At 46.7% G+C, this 23,882-nt stretch overlaps 1 protein-coding gene across 3 annotated transcripts in view; it reads right to left on the reverse strand.

Moving 5' to 3' along the window:
* Positions 1-23,882, reverse strand: part of LOC135897668 (ATP-binding cassette sub-family C member 3-like) — a 94,339-nt gene that overhangs the window by 15,393 nt on the left and 55,064 nt on the right. For all 3 annotated transcript variants that reach the window (XM_070541045.1, XM_070541046.1, XM_070541047.1), the window contains 8 exons: positions 20,534-20,701; positions 18,704-18,891; positions 16,741-16,816; positions 13,325-13,541; positions 10,028-10,338; positions 5,697-6,029; positions 4,910-5,011; positions 3,321-3,512 (listed from right to left, as the gene is read on the reverse strand). In XM_070541045.1, coding sequence (XP_070397146.1) covers positions 3,321-3,512; positions 4,910-5,011; positions 5,697-6,029; positions 10,028-10,338; positions 13,325-13,541; positions 16,741-16,816; positions 18,704-18,891; positions 20,534-20,701 — 1,587 coding nt within the window. The remainder of the gene's footprint in view (positions 1-3,320; positions 3,513-4,909; positions 5,012-5,696; positions 6,030-10,027; positions 10,339-13,324; positions 13,542-16,740; positions 16,817-18,703; positions 18,892-20,533; positions 20,702-23,882) is intronic.

Raw genomic sequence — 23,882 nt, forward strand, 5'->3', positions numbered from 1 at the left:
CTGGCATCATACAAGATGTGGACGTGCTCGGCAAGGTGCGCTGCAGTGACCACAGGATGGTGAGAACGTGAATTAGCCTAGACCTGAGAAGGGAACGGAACAAACTGGTGCATAAGAAGCCGATCAATGAGTTAGCGGTAAGAGGGAAACTACAAGAATTCCGGATCAAGCTACAGAACAGGTATTCGGCTTTAACTCAGGAAGAGGACCTTAGAGTTGAAGCAATGAACGACAATCTTGTGGACATCATTAAGGAGTGCGCAATAGAAGTCGGTGGTAACGCCGTTAGACAGGAAACCAGTAAGCTATCGCAGGAGACGAAAGATCTGATCAAGAAACGCCAATGTATGAAAGCCTCTAACCCTACAGCTAGAATAGAACTGGCAGAACTTTCGAAGTTAATCAACAAGCGTAAGACAGCTGACATAAGGAAGTATAATATGGATAGAATTGAACATGCTCTCAGGAACGGAGGAAGCCTAAAAACAGTGAAGAACAAACTGGGAATTGGCAAGAATCAGATGTATGCGTTAAGAGACAAAGCCGGCAATATCATTACTAATATGGATGAGATAGTACAAGTGGCTGAGGAGTTCTATAGAGATTTATACAGTACCAGTGGCACCCACGAGGATAATGAAAGAGAAAATAGTCTAGAGGAATTCGAAATCCCAAAGGTAACGCCGGAAGAAGTAAAGAAAGCCTTGGGAGATATGCAAAGGGGGAAGGCAGCTGGGGAGGATCAGGTAACAGCAGATTTGTTGAAGGATGGTGGACAGATTGTTCTAGAGAAACTGGCCACCCTGTATACGCAATGCCTCATAACGTCGAGCGTACCGAAATCTTGGAAGAACGCTAACATAATCCTAATCCATAATTAAGGGGACGCCAAAGACTTGAAAAATTATAGACCGAGCAGCTTACTGTCCGTTGCCTACAAACTATTTACTAAGGTAATCGCAAATAGAATCAGGAACACCTTAGACTTCTGTCAAGCAAAGGACCAGGCAGGATTTCGTAAAGGCTAATCAACAATAAATCATATCCACACTATCAATCAGGTGATAGAGAAATGTGCGGAATATAACCAACCCTTATATATAGCTTTCATTGATTACGAGAAAGCATTTGATTCTGTCGAAACCTCAGCAGTCATGGAGGCATTACGGAATCAGGGTGTAGACGAGCCATATGTAAAAATACTGAAAAATATCTATAGCGGCTCCACAGCCACCATAGTTCTCCATAAAGAAAGCAACAAAATCCCAATAAAGAAAGGCGTCAGGCAGGGAGATACGATCTCTCCAATGCTATTCACAGCGTGTTTACAGGAGGTATTCAGAGACCTGGATTGGGAAGAAATGGGGATAAAAGTTAATGGAGAATACCTTAGCAACTTGCGATTCGCTGATGATATTGCCTTGCTTAGTAATTCAGGGGACCAACTGCAATGCATGCTCACTGACCTCGAGAGGCAAAGCAGAAGAGTGGGTCTAAAAATTAATCTGCAGAAAACTAAAGTAATGTTTAATAGTCTCGGAAGAGAACAGCAATTTACAATAGGCAGCGAGGCACTGGAAGTCGTAAGGGAATACATCTACTTAGGGCAGGTAGTGACTGCGGATCCGGATCATGAGACGGAAATAATCAGAAGAATAAGAATGGGCTGGGGTGCGTTTGGCAGGCATTCTCAGATCATGAACAGCAGGTTGCCATTATCCCTCAAGAGAAAAGTGTATAATAGCTGTGTCTTACCAGTACTCACCGACGGGGCAGAAACCTGGAGGCTTACGAAAAGGGTTCTACTCAAATTGAGGACGACGCAACGAGCTATGGAAAGAAGAATGATAGGTGTAACGTTAAGGGATAAGAAAAGAGCAGATTGGGTGAGGGAACAAACGCGAGTTAATGACATCTTAGTTGAAATCAAGAAAAAGAAATGGGCATGTGCAGGACATGTAATGAGGAGGGAAGATAACCGACGGTCATTAAGGGTTACAGACTGGATTCCTAGGGAAGGGAAGCGTAGCAGGGGGAGGCAGAAAGTTAGGTGGGCGGATGAGATTAAGAAGTTTGCAGGGACGGCATGGCCACAATTAGTACATGAACGGGGTTGTTGGAGAAATATGGGAGAGGCCTTTGCCCTGCAGTGGGCGTAACCAGGCTGATGATGATGATGATGATGATGATGATGATGATCTACCTTTACAGTTAAAACTCGATCTAACGAAACATGATTCTACGAAGCTCGCGATATAAAGAAGAAATTACATTCCCCGGTAGGTACCCATAGGGTGCAACCTTATCGTCAACCCGAATTACCGAAACTAACATGGCCGAACTCGACTTAGCGAACTTTTTCCTGAAATAAATGAGTAAAAAAAAGCTGTGACTTCTAATTTTGACACAGACGGGCTTTTCTTCGAGCGTGCGCTCTAAAGTTGTCGCGTTAAAACATCTTGGGGCCACGGTCACGGCCCTAGCCTCATTTTGACGAGGCTGCACGCCACGCCTACGCACGTAACAGCGGATTCAACACCGCGTCGGTAGGGGCGGTGGCGGTTGCTTTCGTTATTTCACGGTATATGCGACAGGTGGCTGGATTAGCAGAAAATGCAATGCCGCGGTTGCCTTTGCTTGTCGCTACGTAATGATTTTAGATTGCGCAGGACAAAAAAAATTCCTTTCTCGATTTTACGAACTGCCCAATCTTTCTAAAGAATTTGAGCGTGGTCATCACTTGGTTAAATCGAGCTTCAATTATATATATATATATATATATATATATATATATATATATATATATATATATATATATATATATATATAAACAAAGAAACTTGTACTCCACTATTCTATAGTATATTCTAGATTACCATTTGCTCACGGCAGTTTGGTCTGCTTCTTTAGATTTAATTTTATTTGAAACTTCAAAATGCAACTTATGCACACGTCAGCGTGCGCACGCACAACGCGAGCTCCCCCCCCCCCCCCAACACACACACGCGCGCGCACATACACGAGCATGTGCAGAAAAAGATATTAAGAAAAACAAAATGTCACATATCCCAGTAAACGAGCATGTGTAGAAAAAGACATTAAAAAACAACACGTCACATATCCCAGACCGGCACCAAGCGGCTCCATCTTTTAAAGGAAGTAATCGCTGTACTTAGTGCTGTAATCCATCATGAGGTTTTTCGGTGTTCTGTGATTTCGAGACACAGGACGAAAAAGAGAAAGACGAGAACGGAACCATTAATTCTGCTCGTTTGTTCCTCAAACCGTGCTTCACTTCGGTTCGCGACATTCGCGCTTACCTTTTCGCTGCCTTCAATGACGAAGTTGACCCTGATCAGCACATTGGGCAGCACGCCTGGCCGATAGGATGCCGTGTAGCGCTGAAATTCAATTTTCCCTCTCGTTGGCCAGAGTTCTTCGAGGATAATCGTGTTACTGTAGCGGCGCCGGAATTGCAGCGAGGGCCTCTTGTGGGGTTCAGGATCATTCTCCTAGAAAAACAACACAAAACAAAGGAAAGAAAATGATTACGGACTGCATAGCGTGTAACCATTCTAAAGATAATTCGACATTCCCAGCGCAAATGTTGAATCACCGCGCGCTTGGGTGCTGAAGATGAAAACTTCGAAAGTGAGTTTCACGCAATGCCGGTTTTACGCGACGTGGGAAAGAAGTCTGAAGGAAAGCAAGTGGACCTCGTATAGATCTTCGCTTTTGGGTAGTGGTCAGCGCTCGCAGTGAACTTGTGATCCCCTGTTGTTTGCATGTCAGCTTTAAAGATGGCTGGCAGTCATCGCTGAGCGGGCTGCATAATGCATGAGACGGAGTTTGATATAGGGGCCGTCGATACAATGGTCACGTAACGTCAATGTCTCCTTCTCACCTGATCGACCGGTTAATTTTACGTCCTGAAATGTATCCGTAGAGAAGCATGCCTCCGACCGCGGGTTGGGGCCGCAACGATCTCCGCACTAACCGCCAGTTTCGCAAGTTTCGCGATTGCACCACTGGCTGCCAGGCGTCCAGCTCCCAAGTGAACGCTGCCTCCGTGGCTAACTCTCGTAATTTTAAACAATCCTCGAATCGAAGCTCTTCCTGCACTCCATTGAGCTGAGCACAGTGCCGCCCCGCTACGTAAGAAGACGCCGGGCTTCTCGAGTATTGTTTTCGAGTATCCATGTAGTGCAGTGACCGCTTTTGTCGAAAGGCATGTGCTGCCATCAGTTCTCCTGAGTCGAGAAGTGCTGAGTGGAGGAATGTTCCATAACACGATGGCAAGTTTCTATCCATAGTCGCATAAGTGAACATAGTTTTGTTTCGTCGTGAGGACGAAGCTGGTGGTGGAGATGACGACGTAACGTAATGTCATTACGTAACGGTGTTACGTCAGGACGTAACGACGCCATAACGTAACGGAAGAAAATGGAGTGACGGACGCAGTAAGCCGTGTTTCGAGCTCTTCTAAATGTTAGCCCATGTGGAAGATAAGTACAGCCTATCGCAAAAAGGACAAAAGAAAGAAGGCAAAGGGAAAGAAAGAAAGAAAAGGAACAGCAGCCGGCTGTTGCCGGCAACAACTGACTAGCCATTAGTTTACTCTGACAGACGACACCTTAAGAATCAGTTGTTGATCCCTTTGCCTGTGCACTTTTTGCGTGCACGGGCGATACGAATAGAGTATTCGCTTGTTATGAACGTCTAGGTTTAACACATAACCCTAGCCCTCTTTTTTGTAACCAGTAGAGGGTTCATTGTATTGCACGTACTGCTCAAGTTCTTATCGAGGGCACAAGAGACAGCGCGGTTGGACAGAATGCGCCATTGTGACCTCCGGTCGGCGACTACGCAACCAACCAAATGAACGGTGTCATAGAAGACAGGCACTGACCTCTTGCGGAAGTTCGGTGTATTCCAGAGCCCTCTGAAACTGCACCAGCAGCTGCAGGACGGCGAACAACGACAGTGTGATGGACATCATCAGGATCGGTATCTGCGATTGAAGAACGGCCATTATCTTCAGTAACAACGAATCATTCCCATCACAGACGACTCTGGAAGGGCTCAGGTCCGCAATACACTACCATCACTTCCTGCTTGTAGTCACGGTAGACGAGCAGAAAGACCCACTGTGTGCCTTATGTGGAGTGGCTGTGACAACAGTGCACAAACAGTTACGGCGGCATGGTAGCTATTGACGGGCTATCCCTTTGTGTTCCTATATTAGTTCAAGAATAACCATCTGTGCCACTCTGTGTCTAAAAAGTAAGTAACTCTGTAGTTATGATAAAATATATGATAATAATTATGAATGACATTGCAGTCTCGCGTGCGATATGATGGCGCAAGACATGTCGTCGGTCTGACGACGTCCGTGGGGTACACTCAAACGACGGGTGTGCGAGAACTATCCTCTCACACTGCAGGAGCTACGGACAGCTACAGCCCAGCAAAATAAACCCTGGGATTATCTACCGAGTGTTCGACAATATGCAGCGTGTCGTGTGCAGGCATGTCTTGGCGACAAGGACAAGCGCAGTCCCTGTCCTTGTCACCCTTTTGTGCCCCGCGTCTACTCTTGCGCTAGTCACTTCAGCATGGAATACCAACTAGCCCGGTCTTACACCCTGCTTCAGTGCATTGTACCGGCCTTCGACCGCTATAGCGAGCGCCCGTACCGACAGCGCCGAGCTGAGAGCCAGTCCGACGTTGCTGCTTCCGGCACCGTCGCCGCCGCTGGCGGCCAGCGTGAAGCCCAGGGTGGCCAGCACCACCCCAAGTCCCGCCAGGGCGGCCAGGCAGCGGGTGACCCGGTACGAGGCGAGGTACGCTCCGAACGCCCTGGCCTCGGCGTCCAGCAGGCGGCAGTAGAGGCGGCAGAAGCGGCCCACGGCGCCGAAACTGCGCACGGTGCTCAGGGTGTCCCGGGTCTCGACCACGTGCTGCATGGCCCGGGCCACCAGCGCCGCCTCCGTGTACAGCACCAGCGACGCGGCGCGGACGCTGTACACCTGCCGGAGGGAGAAGGGGCACAGTGCACTGGGCGGTACACTCTTTGGGCGCTTGTTCGAGCGTTTTCTTAATTTTTGTTTTATTTTGCGGAATACGCAGGAACGCCGCAATGGTGTCACAACAGAAGAGCATGCAATAAAAAAAATATACATTGCGTAGTTGGTTATTGCTTACGAAGCAGAAAGACAAGCAGTCAAGCGTGAAACCACTGAAGATGGCACGGACTGAACACTGACAACGGTATCTCTGAAATTGAAGCCCGGCAGATAGTGTAGTCATGTCTACGTTATTTATTTATTTATTTATTTATTTATTTATTTATTTATTTATTTATTTATTTATCATTGGATACTGTGAACCACAATGTGCCCAGATAGGAGAGGGCACCCAAGTAAATAGAACAGCGACTGTTACAAAAAAAAATAATAAAATCGGCAAATAGAACAACCCTTCATACATTAAGGAAAAAGTACAATGCATGAAGATCATGAAAGAATGATAGAAAATGTATTAACCACTCGACCTAACCAAGCGACACCTAATTATTATATATGCAAGGAATTTCAGTCATCTATTGTTCTGGAAAGAAGGAATGATGTCTGTAACAATTTGTGCGGGAAAGAGCTGGGTTCGCACTCTTGTTGTGCTTGTAACCACAGGCTCCAGCCATGTCCTTCTTTACACGCTATCTTGTATTTAAAGCTTATTTAGGAAAATAGAGCAAATAAACAAAACTCTTGCTCATTTACATTTATCGTTCGACGAATCTAATTTATCTGCGAAGAGGGCCTCGGACAGATAATCTCGGCGCCTGAAGTGGTTTTAGAGAAAACGAGTGGCCAGGCGTTAAATGTTTTTCTAGCTCGTTTTCCTCGGTTGCTGTGTGGGGGGTCCCAGGTGATGGTGGCGTATTCAAGGGAAGGCCTCAGTAAACATTTGTACGCCTTCATTCTTAACTCTCAGGTGGAGCTGCCAAATTTGTAGTTGTCGTCTTGTGTTAGAACGCACATTAGCGTGTGTTCTGACCATCTTAAGCGAGATGTTACCGTGGCACCCAAACACTTATGCTGCTCTACCTGTGCCAGGACCTTGCTACGGATATCTTATGTAAACTCGGGCTTATTAATTTTACAAGGAATCCTAAGACTTGAATCAATTTCGATATATGTGCTATGACATACACAGGCGTTTTAGTTCACAATTTCCTAAAAGCATTTTTTTCCAGCAGTTCTGGATGATCCTAGCTGGAACGCGAGTTCATTTTTATAGCAGATTTTTGGGGATCAAGTTCGGGGACGGAATGTGGTAAGTCTGTTGTCCCTATTAAGGAAACAATCCTGAAAGTTAGCTTTTCCACAATAAATATCTTTAAGCGGGTCAGCAAGCTTCACAAAGTCCTTTCGTTATGCAGTAACAGTAAAAAACGTCCTTATTGTTGGGGATGACCTCAAAGCCTGCGAGGGGTTTGAGCAAATATCGCCACGCTCATCTACCAGGTGTAAGAAAAGACCGTGTGATGTCAGGCGCCGTTCAGCCACGTCTGTAGGACGTCTTCGCGTTGCAGGCTGACTTTGGCTTCTGTGGCACAAAGAAGCCTAATATTGGTTGTAGCCGTGCAAGTTTGCAGTAAGTGAGATGTGCCCGCGGACTCATCATATCGATCGCAGAGGGGGGCAGCTGTAGGACCGACTTGTTCGGTTCGCCGGTACTGTCCTTGCGCTATCAATGCACCAGTTTTTCACTATCAAACTGCGTACCCGCGCATGAGTGTGCGTAACCGAGTGCACTATCGTGACAGCGCGGTTTGGTTACAAACAGATTAGTAAATCATGAGTACATAATGAAAAGCGTGAACCTTGTTATCGAACGCAGGGCTTCTCGATACCGACACCGGGGCTGAACCGTTTATGCCGCCGGGACGCTACGTATCTCTGCACGTTGGAAGCATCTACACCCGCCGTGGTTGCTCAGTGGCTATGGTGTTGGGCTGCTGAGCACCAGGTCGCGGGATCGAATCCCGGCCACGGCGGCCGCATTTCGATAGGGGCGAAATGCGAAAACACCCTCGTAATTAGATTTAGGTGCACGTTAAAGAACCCCAGGTGGTCAAAATTTCCGGAGTCCTCCACTACGGCGTGCCTCATTATGATGAAGTGGTTTTGGCATGTTAAACTCCATAATCTAATCGAAGCATCTACGGCTTCACGACGCAGTTTGCTGTGCGCGCGTCGCATGGTGCCAGGTCTGGTAACGATAGCGGCGAAATGAACGGTACGCGATGGCACTGCCCCGCCACTCTCTCCCCCCCCCCTCACTCAAAAAAAAATATAGAGAAGAAGAACATACTTCTAGGAGTGGGGCACAACCTGGAGGAAGCGCAGGAGGAAATGCACGATACGAGGGCAGACTAACAACTTGTTTATTTTTTTCAAACAATTGATTAAATATACAGAGAATGTGATCATGTGATGAAGTGACGCTTGCAAATGGCGAAGAAGAAAGAAAGAAAGAGAAACGCACATGCGGTTAACACGAACTCAGGTCGCCTTTTAGGGTTTTAGTTTGTTTTTTCTACTTAGACCATTGACCTACGGAAGATGCAGGTCTCCGGAAGTACGAACTTTGCATCATGTCGTACCACGAGCACTTTTCGCGGCACTCTGAGGTCACAGATTGTCAAAAAGAACTCAGGTGTTTAATTTCGTTTTTGTTCACCTTGCGATGGGAATTCCACTGTTAGTCGCAATCGCACTTTCACGGAATAGCATGCGAATGTTAACAATTTTTGCGTGATACTGTCCAAAGTAGCGTCTTATAATTTTTTTGTTCTTCTTTGCTCGAAGACACGAGTTATATGTTTTGCACTTTGAAGCGTTAGAACCACTCATAGACATCGAAAAGTGGTGCAGCTCACACAGTTACTGTACTGGATGTTTCATGACCATTATATAGGCTTCAATTCACTGAGAGATAGACAGATACACGTAGATAGAGAAAAATAGAGAGAAACGAGGAAACCAAGTGAGGCGAACCAGAAACCGTCCTGTTGGCTGTCACGCACAAAGTTATGGGCACGTGCACCGAGTCACAAATTTCTTATCGTGTATGAAGGCGAGTTATTCGGAATAGAGAAAAACTTCACCCCCTTCCCTATTACATCATTTCCTTTCCTCTACAGTGGCGGACGGCGTTGACAGAATTTGTTTCTTTTTGGAAAACCTGCCCAGTCCAGCAACACCATGACGCCTTAATTCATGAGTAAGCAAGCTCGCTGTGAGCTCACTTAGGAATAAGCCAAGACGAGCACCGTGCTTGGCTAACCTTTAGGCTATCAGTGTATGTGCTTGCTTGGGTTCAGTTTTTGGGCTTCGTGGTTGCCGACGTGCACCGTTGGGTACTTTTGGTGCTGCGCCTAAGCTCTTTGAGTAACCAAATGGAGTATACCTACTCTCAGCGGTTTGCATTCTTAATCTCGGGTCCCTTGTTATCATTTTAAGTTCCACAGTTTCATTTTCTTATGAACTTTTCCACTTCATATTCAGCTTTCACACCACGTGCTTTGTAGATAGTTGTGCGCCGCGCACGAATCAAGATTAAAAAAAAACAACTGCTGACACCGCGTACGATGCTGCGACTGCCACACAGAATACGCAACCACCGGTGACCGACTGGCCTGAGGATGTTCCAACCAGCATACGTCACTTTGGCTGTAATCTATGTTCAACTTCACCTGCTCCGTACATGTATCAATGCGGAGAGTCAATGGGCAAAATATTTCTTCGCCTCATATGTCATGCACTTCAGAGTTGGGGTCCGGAGCAGGATGAGTACTTACCACGAAACGGCACCATAAAACGGCACCACGAAACGGCACCACGAAACGGCTAGCACTTAAGCGTTGAAGACCAGGCCGTGGCTCTAATAGGAACCTACTGCGCACAACATTACCACAGAGCCTCAGCCTTACTTCAGCGGCGCCTACGAGAGACTCGCTCACCAGTGCCACGAGCGTGGCGAAAGCGCCGACGGCCCCAACGAGGACGACGACCGACGCCTGGCTGGCGACCACGCAGAGCTTGCCCACCGCGACGAGCACGTTCTGGACGCACTGCTTGCCGCTCAGGAAGAGCCGCAGGTCGACGGCGTACAGGTCGAGCGAGAAGCGGGTCACGATGCGGCCCCGCGGGGTGGCGTCGAAGAAGGACGTCGGGCTCGACAGGAGCCGGCTCAGCATGTTCGCGTGGAGGCGGTGCGAGAGCCGCCGGTTGCCCCACGCCAGCGCCACGACGCCCAGGCAGCGGAACATCACTGCAGTGGCGGGGAAGGGGATCGACGAAGGGGGGGAGTACGGTGACGCGGCGTTAAATCTTGGGGCGTTGGCTCAGGTATCGTCATTGTTATCACACCTGCACCACTACCATCGTCATCATCATCAGCAGCAGCAGCTAATTTATTGTCCACTGCACGACGAAGACCTCTCCCGACGAACACCGCGCTTACCGCTGTCTTGCATCAGCTGGCGCCATCTGCAAATTTCCTCATTTAGACACCCCACCTAATGTAACTGTAACTTCCGTAGCTCTAATAAATCTAATAATAAATCTCTAATAAAACTCTTAATCTCAACTAGAATGTCGGCTGCCTTCGTCTACTCTCTAATAGCACACTTGGCTCCCTGCGGTGTGGCTTGGGAAGAGAGAGAGATAGAGAGAGAGAATAAACATGTTTATAATGTAGATGTAGCTTTGGGAATACAGCGGCGTGGTTTACAGAACAAACTGAACGAGGTGTGCCGTAGGCCACATAACATTTAGCACATAGCAGATTGGCCGGCTTCTGACTTTTCTCTCTCGCTCTCTGTCACGGGTAGGAGTGAATAACAACGTATTGCTCGCTGTTATAGAGAAAGGCGGCGGTACGAACTCGAATGCCGCGTAACCGATAGCAATCTTCATCGTAAAGCGCTCTTAAGAAAGCAGATCATTGAGGACACATGTCTTTTAGCAGTGAAATAAGTGCTTCCTATAGCGTGCTTTAGGCGCAGAATATGCTAGGATAGGATAGGTCCTTGGCTCGGAGCTTCCGACCGGCGCTCATACAGCTACCACGGTAGCAGTCAACTTACGTTGCACTGTAAGCAAATGTGATAGTGAAACTTGCGTATCTATTGTTCGCTGCTCTTCAGCGATATGAATGTAAAATAGCAAATGTCTCACTTTTCCGTAGTCTACGGTAAGCTACCGCACCACTCACAATAACATGTGCATACAGCACATATTCCTATACCATGCGGTGTGTTGCCGCTATGTGTGCAGCTGCATGCATGTGCTGTCGTCTTTCCTGCCGTTTTTTTCTTCTGTCTGCTTTTGCCCGTACATTCTGGCATCTTGTGACTTGGTAGTTCAACTGACGTCGCTTTTGTCTGCTTTGAACGCAAAGATTTCTAACGGTACAGCACGGGGGCTTGATGGGGAAGAACGAAGAATGCTACAGTGCACTTCGCCTCGCCGCTTCTCATTGGATTGCCGTTCGTAAGGCGTCCCTGTTATGGTCTGCTTACATCTATAGCGCGCAATCTCTTCGTTCATTTGAAAAAAGGGCTTACGCGTACTACAGCGCACACATAGGGTAAAATCCACCTTGCAATTTGGTTGCTAGGTTTGTCTTTCTTTAAATCCTAGGGTGTGACATCTGAAACCAGTCGACAGTGTTCGTTGAAAGTCAGCGCATTGTTTTCTTTTTTCATTCGAAGAGCACAACAGGCTTTATTTGTCATAATGATTAAAATTCTTGTCGCAGTTTGGTGAGTAAAGCTGTCGCAGCAAAAAGAAATCTGTAGCGATACAATTTTTCGTGGGGTCGTCACATTAACGTTGATTCCCACTTAATGACAAGGAGGAGGAGGAAAGAGAAAAGTAGAAGGCAGGGAGGTTAACCAGAATAACGTCCGGTTTGCTGCCCTACACCGGGGGAATGGGAAAGACACAGCTTCTGGTAATGTCACTACTAAAAGACGACAGGCTCACGAACGACTAGAAAAGTATGTTGAGACATTCTCTGCGCATAATTTTTTTTTGAGCTGGGTTATCCCATCGTCACCCGTGCCACTTTTTTGCCTGGACAGTTGTGATAAGCTAGAAACTGGGTTTGTTTTGTGTCTCTGTTACGGCCGTCGTGAGGCCAGCTCTTCATTACTATGCCTCAAACTCAAGCCCATGGCGAGGCGAAGATACCTTTGCGATTAAGGCAGGCGTCGTTTTCAGAAGATTCACTGCTATCTTTCTGATCTTATTGCTTTTCGTCTGTTTTCTTCCCCTTCAGAAGCTTATACCTTTTTCATCCGCGCTGTGGCAGCAGTGCATTCATGACCCCAGAAAACTTCCGGTCATGCATTTCTGACAGTCAAGTTTGCCAAGAAAACGGAAGTATTTTGCGCATAATTTACTGTAGGCACATATTTTTTATGTGTTCAGATATAAAGAAAGTGCGGCATGTGTAGATCTCATGTATGGGATTTTTTTGTGGCACTGAACAATAAAATTAATTTGTAGAACATTCCAACTTCTTAGCAAAACTTATGCCAGCTGGAGCGTTCTGTAAATGTATAGGATATTGTAACTTGCGTTCTTCCAGAGGGCTTAACCGGAAGTCTTCTGGGAAGCCTGTTTGTAAGCGTGAAAACGGTCGACCGCTTTCATGTAGTAAACCTTTCAGTCGGTGCACTGTGTTTTGTCTGTTGCCCGTTCTTAGCACTGCTTGCTTCCAAATAATGTACCGGTTAGCTCAATGACTCGCGTTAATAAGAAGGGTTTCCCACCACTGGTATTCGAACATATGCCTCTGAAGCTATATGATGTTGACAGAATGCTTTGCTGGGCTAGTTGGCCCACATTTGCAGGTTTTACAAGCGCACACCCTAGACTGCGCGTTAGCGGAGTTAGCGCCCACTTCATGCCTACTTCTCTCTCCTCTCTAAAGCGTGCGCTTGTAAAACCTGCATATACGGTGTTGGTATAGCTGGTCGCGCTAACCACTGCGATCTATCCTTCATTTCCGGTACGCGATAGTTTGTGCGGAGTCTAACCCGCCAAGCCACTAGCTCTTGATGGCCGTGGCGCACGTGGACGTGTACTCCGGTCTAGCATATACGTCGTTGTACGCACCGTACAGAACTCGGGGCGATCGCCGCGTTTGTTGTTGTAACTGTAAATGAGTTCAGAGCCGGAGTACAGTAGCTGAAGTCCGCGACTGTTTCTTTTTTTCTACGCAGCGCGCATCGCCGCCGCTCGCCTACCGTCGCACAAGGAGACCAGGACGAGACCGGCCACCCAGGCGGCGTCCGCGCGGCTCCCGTCCTCGTCCGCACCCCTCCTCGCCACGGCGTCGGTCCAGCCGCGGATGAGGAACTGCTGGCCGGCGACTGCGCCGGCGCACGCCACGAACAGCAGTATGGCCACCCAGCTCCACGTGCCCGAGAAGGCCAGCAGGCGGCGCACCACCTCCAGCGAGCTCTGTCGCGCGCGCCAGTGCAGTGAACAGCAGATCTGTCAGTTGCCAGCAGGATAGCAAGCTCACGCTTACCGCGAACACCAGCATTCGAAGTGCGCGAGTAGGTAACGCGTCTTGAATGCCAGTGACCACGACGCGGACACACAAAGTTGTACTTAGAAGGGTGATGGCTTGGGCTAGTTGGTTTTCCATTTTAGACTGTGCGGTACAGCGCGAAGCGGGACAGGGGACACAGTGTCCCTTGTGTCTCCTGTCCCGCTTCGCACTGTACCACACAGTCTAAATCTGCTACGCCTCTCTCGATACAACTGCCGACAGCCACACCTATGCAAAACACGCTACTGCGGCGGGACAATCATAGCCCTTCTCTGCATATGCCCACGATATAGTGCCGAGAGGCAAGTGGTTTATGCAATGCTTGATAGACTGGGCGTCGCAACTAAGTTCATTCCTATACTAGTGACCCAATCTTCTGTAGTAGGCCTGATCATTCTTGCCAAGACGAGAGAGAGAGAAAAAGAAATGTTAACAGTATAAAAAATATTATGTACGATATCAGAATAGAAAGTTGTAGGCGAGCGTTCCCAACGTAAATCGATCCGCGCGGAAGCCTATGTATGCGTTGCTCGAGTTTTTAAAGTCTACGGAGACTACACAACACACTTCGAGAAGGTTACGTGCTATCGCTATATGGCGCATGGCGTTTCCTTTGCATTATATCCTCTTTCTTTATGTTACTTAATTATTTCTATTTTTATCCCTTTACCGCATTCCCCCGCGCAGCGTAGCCGGCCGAAACTACCTCTTGGTTAACCTCCCTGCCTTGTGGTACACATTCTTTCTGTCTCGTGAATGCCACTGAGTTGAGTTTCATAGTAAGCAGAGGTTTCGTATAGGCTACCAAAGACAAGAAAATCAAGTAAACGCAGCAACACCATCTTGAAATTTATGAACTAGCTTCCTGTGTCGTCCATTGGTTTGGCCAGGACAGCGTAAGACAAGGACGACAGAAGAGAAAACAAGAGCACCGCTGTCTTAAAGCTTTCTTCTTTTTATCATTCGCTTGGGTTGCCACGTGGCATGATCTCAGGATGAAATCGAATGTAAGCATCGACGCCAGTTTTATGCAGATACAACAAAAGCGACTTATAGAGCTTGTTGCCCGTGATCCAACTTTCATAGTCTTCAGGTTAGTTAGTTCTTAATTTCACGCCTCTAATTACTATTTCGCAGACTGTTCTTGTCCCAAGGCAGTTAAGATTTGCTGGCCGAAGCAGTCGATATGCACCAAGCAGTCTAGCAAAATGCTATGTTAAAATGTTTCTGTCATGTCATGAACTCTGACAGCGTCTGTTCGGGGCTGCTTAAGCATTGACAAGTAATGAAGCATGAGCTTGCTTTAGGAGTAAGAGTCATCCTGGTAGCCCCTGGGAAGGCTTCCTCTGCAGAAACGGTTCTAATACAAAAAAAGTTCCGCGAGAGAGGTGACGGCAGTGATTTCATGAAGTCCACGGGGCAGGCGATAAATCTAAAAAGTGAGTTCGGTTCAATTTGCGTGCGCTCATTTACTTATTTATTCATGTTACCCCTAAAGGCCCTCACGGGGAGGGTATTACATAGGGGGGGGGGGGGCGATACAATCATTAATAACGTTGTATACATTAGAAAAAGCAACAACAATACATGGAGCAATAATAAAAAACAGCAATGAAAACGTAAAGCATAATACGAAAGGAAAGGTTGAACAAAAGAACAATGAAGAAAATATTATTACACATTTACATCACAGCGATGTAAGTCTTGGGATGTTTTTGTGTCACTTTCTGTGGCGACGGCGATGGCCAATTGTTCCACTGAATGATCGTGCGAGGAAGGTTTTGCCTGAGAGGATGAGTGGCACTTTACGCGTTTAACTTTGAAATAATGATCACGTCGTTGAAAGATGGTATGGTGTGACTGAAAGAAATCGTCGTGAAGAGATGGATGGTGATAAAGCTTATGGAAAAGTGTTAAACGAGCAAGTTTACGGCGATAGGATAGGTCTTCCAGTTGGGCGTACTTTTTTTAGTTCTGAGACGCTTGTATAGGATGAGTAGTCCGAAAAAATAAAGCGAACAGCACGGCTCTGCAAGGATTTGATGTTAGAGATAACGTAAGCCTGATCGGGGTCCCAAATCGACGCAGCATATTCAATTTTAGGGCGTATTAGAGTAGCATGAGCAATCTTTTTTACGTGGATATGAGCAGGTATGAGACATTTTTTTTTCAAAGATATGTAGCTGAAGCTTCGAAGCAATGCTCTAGCCATCTGAACCTATTTAACGTTGCCTGTAGGAGCCGTTTTAGAGATGAGCGTAGATGACGGGAAGCTAGAAATATAGTTCATGTAGTCAGTTCACAAACATACCAGTTGAATAATAAAATGCGAAAAAAAAACAGTTCAGTCTGTTCATTGCTCATTTCAATTACGAAATAATCACGAGCGGGAGGTGCAAATTTCCAATCTCTGCTTCAATTTGCTTCCATTAACTGCGCTGTAGACACGAATTCCCGTGCCACACAGCCACAGAAATTGGAACGAGAAGAGCTTCGCGGCTAGGATGTAAGGAAATTTAATGTTATTCAATAGCAATCTAATGGCAACATTGTGTAAAAGTTATTCCGCATCCAAAGAAGTCGAAACCGATCAATCGCAACTTTCTGTCACACCACAAAGCGCCATTAGCTGTAATGAAGCGCGAATCCATGCCTGCTGTGCTAGAGTAGTGGCTTTGGCGTTGTGCCGCTATGCTCGAGGGAGCGGGATTAAATCCCGGCCACGGCGGCCGCATTTTGATGGGAGAGAAGTGCAAAAAACGCCCGTGTGTAAGGTGCGACGGGTGCGCGTTAAAGAACCTCAGGTGGTCAAAATTAACCCTGAGTCCCCAACTACGCCGGGTATCATCATCATATGTTGTTTTTGGCATGTAAAACCCCAGAATTTATTATTATTATTATTATTATTATTATTATTATTATTATTATTATTATTATTATTATTATTATTATTATTATTATTATTATTATTATTATTATTATTATTATTATTATTATTATTATTATTATTATTATTATAAGCTATGCGCAGCAGCCGGCGTTACAGTATGCATGTAAGGTTGTTTTTCATGATGCTGCTCCCACATTAAACAGAGAAATTCTCACCTTTTGCGGTTGTAAGCTTTCATCGATGGTAACCTTTCCTCGGTGTATTTCTTGACCGGAATCAGCACGGTTCTTTCTACGAGAAAAAGAAAATCAAAGTGAACTGCAACACGCCTTGAATACGAGAGGCATTAGCCAGCTTCATAGCTTAAAATATGTAAAAGGCTTAGGTTCTGCAAGCCCGCTTGGGTCCCAGCAAAACGCAAGTAGAGGTTTGGACCTCGTGTAAGGAAGCGGCTCACGTCCCTTTATCTCAACCTGTCTATCGCATCAAAATCGACTGCGCCTTTAGGATGATCACCGGGCCTGTGATAACTTTTTCTCACCCTATTCCAAGCCATTCAGTTCTTATAATAATTCGCCATTTTTGAATCCGCGGATTAACCGGGGCACCGGCTTGGGTAGTGGATAAGATCTTCCAGTGCGTTACGCGCAACGTCTCTAATCTCATCAGGAGGACATACTTCAACGAGACGTGCTCTTCCTCCGCCGCTGTGAGTGCGTGTACATGAAATGGATGTCACAATGGTTTGTGCCCTTATTTCATTTGGAGTGGTAGGTTAATTCTGCGGGCAGATTAACCTCTTCAATGAGACTTTGCTTCGCGCTGGTTGTTTAACCCTTAGACTCCAGAAGGGGCTGCACAAAAAGGGAGAAAAAGGGCAATAGGGGAGAAACCGCAGGAGGAAGAACGGCAAAGTCATGCGAAAGCTCCTCGGTAGACCTGTTGAGACATATGCAACTGGAGAGGATTATTCGTTAGCTATATTGGTTAACTGCTGGGAGGCGTGTGGGTGGTGTGACGTTGTGCCACGTACAGGATCGGCACTCGTTACAAAACCCGTTAAAACCATTCAGACGACACAAATCGTGCACTGGCATCAGGGTCAGCCGGCCAAGTCACCACATTCGTTTACGTTCACTCCGAGATCGGCCCGGTTTATTCGGTTAGACAGCCGTAGACGCAAAGTAGAAAAGGACTAGTAATAATAATAATAATAATAATAATAATAATAATAATAATAATAATAATAATAATAATAATAATAATAATAATAATAATAATAATAATAATAATAATAATAATAATAATAATAATAATAATAATAATAATAATTGTTTTGATATATACAGGGTGCTCAAAATTAAGGCCCAAACAATGAAACGTTCATTTCCTAAGAGCGCTTCCTAACCTTACGTGAGGTCTCCTTACAGCGAAGGACCGATGGAGGAAGCAAGCATACTCTGAAAGCTCCCTTCACCCGTCCTCACGTAAGGAGCGGTTGCCGCATGCCTGGGTTCGAGATTATCGCTTAAAAGCTTTACCCTAACACCATTATTCAATAAAGAAATGTTGTATCGTCGCACAATTTTTAAATTGAAGAGCTAATATAGAGATTCGTGGACGCTTTCTTTTAGTTTTGTTCACTAAACGCAAAAAAGTACCACATCACAGTGCAAAACTTGATGTGCTCCAGCAACGCTGGCACGCCGGCGTCGTGCAACGCCTAGCAACGCCTAGCAGCGCTATCATGCCACACGCGTAACTGAAACGAAGATGCATGGCAAGACGTACCAAACTCGCACTTCTCCGCAGGTGGGCGACAGCGCGCATGCGGAAGTAAGCATCACGTAGCTAAGCAGTGAGCTGAAGCGCTCGTTCAGGGCCAGGAGCGGCGTGAGGACGCATGAAGGTAGCTTCGGAGCTTCCTTACGCTGAGGAAGCATCAAGGAAGCCTTCACCGAGGGTCCCTCAGTAGGGAAGCTTTCAGAGTGACATAAGGTGGCCTCACCACAATGAAGGCTTCCTTACTGAGGTAAGGAACATTTCATTGTTTGGCCCTAAGCCTCATGGTTTTCTTAAAGTTAGACACTGGGAAGACCACCTGTGCAAATATCTCAATATGTGCTTAATATCTCAGAGGCCACAATCTCCGTTTCAACGGACGCTCACCAGACGTACCGGGTACTTTTCGTCGTCTGCACGGGCATTGTCTGCTGGACCTGACTGGTTCGCAGCGTCTGCGGGGCGTTCGGGTCGAGCAGCAGCGAGCTCAGGTTCGAAAAGCTGAAGACGCGCCTGTCGTGCACCAGCAGGATCCGTTCCACGTGCTTCAGCAGGTTCCCTTGACTGCAGACAAGGACGCGAGTCTGCGTAGGCAAAAATGAGCGCCGTGTACGAGGCGCTTCACGGCTGTCGCTTTTTTTTCTTTTTTGGTGCATTTTACACGACAGTCGTACCTCGTTTTTGTGACCCTCGCTAACACCAAACAGTTGAATTGTTGAAGAAGGTTCCCATCGTAAGGCTGACCTTTTGACGTGACGACGGACAGCTCCGTCGTCAGGACGGTACTATAGCCTTGTCATAACTACAGGCTGTCAGGCTCTTCATAAAAAAGTGCTGATACTACGACAGGGTTGGCTTTCATCTCATGACACAATGTCAACTCGCACTCGTGAAGTTTGGGTCGCTGCAACCGAGTATGACTCGACGCGTTGGGTGTGCTACAGTGGTCTCCTGCTGCTAAGTTCGAGGTCGCGAAAGGCCATTCTCAACCGTAACGGCCACATTTGGACGGCGGCCTAATGCAGCAACACACACGTGTTGCTGCGTTACGGTTTTAGGCGTACGGTGTACAGTAAAGCACATGGCTTTAAGTGTGTGTGTTATAACTGCAGTGTTCTTATCATTCCTCAGATGAAGTCGACAGCTACATGTGCCAATCTGGTTGCCTATCTTATGTTCTTACTTTGTTTCCTTTCCCCTCCTTCCTTAATCTGTCTTTATATTTTGACGTGCACTGCAAATAAACGCCCATTCTTCCAGTTTGTCAGCTTGTGTCTGCCTCGCCTGCGTCAAGCGCAGTGCTTTCGCAGTGTCCGACCTACGATGTAACAGTAGGGTAAATAGTACTAGCTGGCAAAAATCAATCCGCAGCCTTGCATTACGGCATCTCTCTTGGTTCCTGTGTTGTTTTGGGATGTTAATCAATGAACCAAACAGTAAGTTGATCTTATAATAAGTAATACTTTCGGTATTACGGCGAAAACTAAACATTACGACAGCAGATTTCTTTTCGACTGTGTTGGACAGTTTCAGCATGTACTGAACTGCTAGAAATAACGTTACGCCTCGTCAATATCAAAAATTGATATGTGGAGAATGGGCCGAGGAAATGAGTGAGACTTGTTATACCTACTCATGCATTTAGTATTGCCAAGATAGCCAGCACCTGTGCGAACGGAACTTCATCTACCCTAAGCAAAAACCATGCACTTTTTTGTTTTGTGTTGAGTACAGAACAGTTTTCGTTAAGGACGTTTACTTATAGGTAAGGATGGATGAATAAAAGTGAACTGCCGGTTCTCTCTAAGCTTTTTGTGCCCCAGAGCTCAGCCCAGTTTATGAGTGAAGCGTAAAATACCTAAGTTTAAGACGCAACTCCCACATGGCCCTATCCTCCTAAGATAAAACTCAATCTTTATTTTATTTGCAACGTTAATCTTGAACAGTCTGTTCTTCTTTGACATTTAATACTAGGGAAGGCTTATTTCACAGAAAGCTCTAAGAAGTCAAGCGTACATTTTAATTACGCACGATTGTAATACACGTACGCACAGCAGAAAAGCGTAATCGTAAACGAGTTTGTACAGACGCGATATGCCATGAACATCAAAGTATAATGATTAAGGACTGCTCCAAATTACAGTAGGAACGATTCCGACTAATGACCCCCCGTCGCTACCTTCCTAGGACTTGGTTGGTGTACGCGTATTTATCACCAATACTGACCTTTCTGCGGAGCAGTCCCTGCGGTCCCATGACCTGCCTGAACACCCTGGATGCCACCTGAGCGTCGAGCCCGCTGAGGGGGTCGTCGAAGAGGTACACGTCGGAGTCGCTGTACACAGCCCGGGCGAGGGCGACACGCTGCCGCTGGCCTCCGCTCAGGGTTGTACCCTGAAAACAGCCGCCGCATTCCGGAACGTTGAACCCAGAGTGCGCAGGATGAGGCAGCAGCTCTGGTTAGTACACTTGAAGCCGTACTACCGTGAGATCAAGCAGAGCCGTGCTTGAGTTGACTACGAAATTTGCGCAGTGGGCTCTGCAGGCTTGTTCGTTGGTGCCGGTATGCACTCCTCCCACAGCGTTGTCTCTTAACTCGTTAATTTTGTTCGTCTTCTATGTCCTATTCTATAGACCTCCCGCCAAGCAAACCTCTCCACTATTCATTAAAGAACTCCCTCTCAATGTCTCTCTCTCTCTCTCTCTCTCCCTTCTACGTCCCATAGCGATGCACGAGCCTTCAGATTCATGCATCCTATCTGTTGCCGAGTATGTATTTATTCCAAGTATAGCACATGTATATGTCTGCCGAGTATTATATATTTTTTATGAGACAACTGCCCCGCGATATGGATTCACATTTTCCCGAAGGCATAGAAACTCCAATGCAGTCGGTGATTTACAGAGCTTCGTTTCACCGAGAGGCGTTCTGGACCAGCTAAAAATCCAGCTCCACGACCTGTGACTCGTGTCACCAGCGTTTGGAATAGTCTGTATCACTGGCTGATGACCGTACATAAGTTACGTTGTGCCGAACTCTACGGCTGTCGTGTGCGTCTGAAGCTCTGCGCCAAGGTTTTAAATAGCACTGCAGCTGTAGTGATCGGCGCTTTCATCATTGTTCCGCTTAATGTGGTCCCAATGGCAGAAGAAACCAAGTGGGAAGCACTGATATCTGAACGCGCGCATAGAGTGATGTCACAAGAAGCCCGTGTGCAGTTATATTTGTGCGGATTCACGTACCGTGCACAGGATTTTACAGTTATCCTGCTATACGTGGGTCCCAGGTTGAATGTGAAGGCCTCGCGGCATAAGCGGATAAGCACTTCGCGTTATTTCATTCATGAAGCGTCGAATGCGAGTGCATTTAATACTTCAACGTTAGTTTTGACTGCAGGGCAGCAGATATTCCAGCGGCAATATTGGGTGGGTGCTTCAGCACTGGTACTAAAACGGAGATGCCTAACGAGATAATAGTAATACATAGGCTAGATTAATCAGTGACGTTCGTAAGACGGCGAAGTGTAACATCAGAAAGTTATTTCGTACCGCGTCGCAGTGAACGTCGCCTTACTGTCCGAAAATGCGTTCACCATTATCAAAAACTAATTGCCTAGCCCACAAACAAATCATTACGTAGTGCGACGTCAGAGAAGTTTCTGGCTGTGCTTTATGTGCTACCCCTCCTCCATTTATTTCTTACCTTTGTTATTATACCGATAGAATGACAGACCTGCTGTCTTCTCTAAACTATCCAAATGACGTCTTCAAAAAACAACTGGTCAGGAATAACGCTGCAATGCTTTGCAATTCCACATCACTTCTTTGCGAATTCTACAAACGATGGCAGACTTTTAGGCCAAATTCATGGCGCTAATGACATACTTTAGATTACTTTAGAAAGGACTTTAGCATTGAGCACTGTTATCCTTAATTAAAACGAGTTCCACTTTCCTATGAAGCTTCCTACGCTCATAGCTGCCTATCATCAGTTGTCTCTTGTGCATCATTCCTGGTCACATGATTAACATCTACTGCCACAAATAGGGCGAAAAAAAAAATCAAGTCATTGTAACTTAAGGGCTTCACAACAATAAGAATCTTAGTGTGACAGAGCACGCTTTACAGACGCATTTGACCCGCGTTTGTAACATTGTGGTCGGCGTAGAGCATGACTTAAGAAAGTTAGTGCAGGCCTTTGTCATAAGCAGAGACCCCCCTCAGACTAATTAAGCTCATCTGGGTGCCCGCGCACGCAGGCCATCCAGGCAATGAGATGGCCCATTCTATCGCTCGAGTAGCTGTCAACCGAGTCCACGCCGTCCGACGACCTGGATAACGCCAGAGACCGATTGCTCGAATATCACCGAGATCACCCTCCACTACCGTGAAATGCGGTTGAGATATCCTCCCCCAGATAAATCCTTAACAAAATTCCAACAAAGTACCTGGCGCCAGCTTCAGGCACAAACTTATCTTTCTCCAGCTTTTCTCGCCCTGGTTCATCCAGGCCTATATCGACAGGAATGTACGCTCTGCGGCACGCCTTGAGCCAACTTCCATCACATAATGTTCTTATGCCCTGAGCTCCAGCCACCCTCTGAGTGGCAACTCACCGACGTCGAGGGATGGGAGACCGCGGTGTCTAGCTCCAATCCAGCCGACCAAATACGGCTGGTGGACTGGGCTCTGAGGGTCGCCGAGGGGCACAAACTCCCGGACACCCTACGCGCTCCAGAGTCCCCTCACAAGTAATGTTGTAAAAAGGCTCAAGTAATAAATGTTTACCACCACCACCACTCCGAGAGCGGCTTCGCACCATTAAAATACACTCATTGTAACTTAAGGGCTTCACAACAGTAAGAACCTTAGTGTGGCAGAGCACGCTTCACAGGCGCATTTGACCCGCGTTTGTTACGTTGTGGTCGGAGTACTCCGCACCTTTAAGACACACTCATTGTAACTTAAGGGCTTCACAACAATAAGAAGCTTACTGTGGCAGAGCACGCTTTACAGGCGCATTTGACTCGCATTTGTAACATTGTGGTCGGCGTACTCCGAGAGCGGCTTCGAACCTTTAAGATATACTACATGTAGAAATCTCAGATGATAGGTTGAACGAGACAGTCGTAACGGCCTCTGTAGAGCTGAATTGTACATCATTGACCCACATCACATCTATCGAAAACAGATCACACTGCTGACATCGACCGATTTCTGCGATTTGGTCTGTTTTAACGCCATAGCGTTAAGGGCCGCGTGTCGCAGAACATGCGGTGTCGGACGTCGTTTTGGCAAAATATATTCGAATGACCTATATCCAGGGCCTTCATGTGGCGCAAGGAAGCTACTGAACCAATTGGATTTTTCAAGCTAAAATATGCAGAAAAATCATAAAGTACGACTTAAACGCAACCTACAGACACGATAACGTCGGATTGTAATTTGACTATACGCGAAAGCTCAAAGAAAACCCTTTTACAGCGTTTATACCATACATAGACCAGCCATGGTGTCCGCCATTTGCGCGCGCCGGCGCGACAGTATCTCAGGGCCACGGATTTGTGCGCCCAGT

Source organism: Dermacentor albipictus, chromosome 6 (assembly GCF_038994185.2).
Source record: "Dermacentor albipictus isolate Rhodes 1998 colony chromosome 6, USDA_Dalb.pri_finalv2, whole genome shotgun sequence".
Taxonomy (NCBI): Eukaryota; Metazoa; Arthropoda; class Arachnida; order Ixodida; family Ixodidae; genus Dermacentor; species Dermacentor albipictus.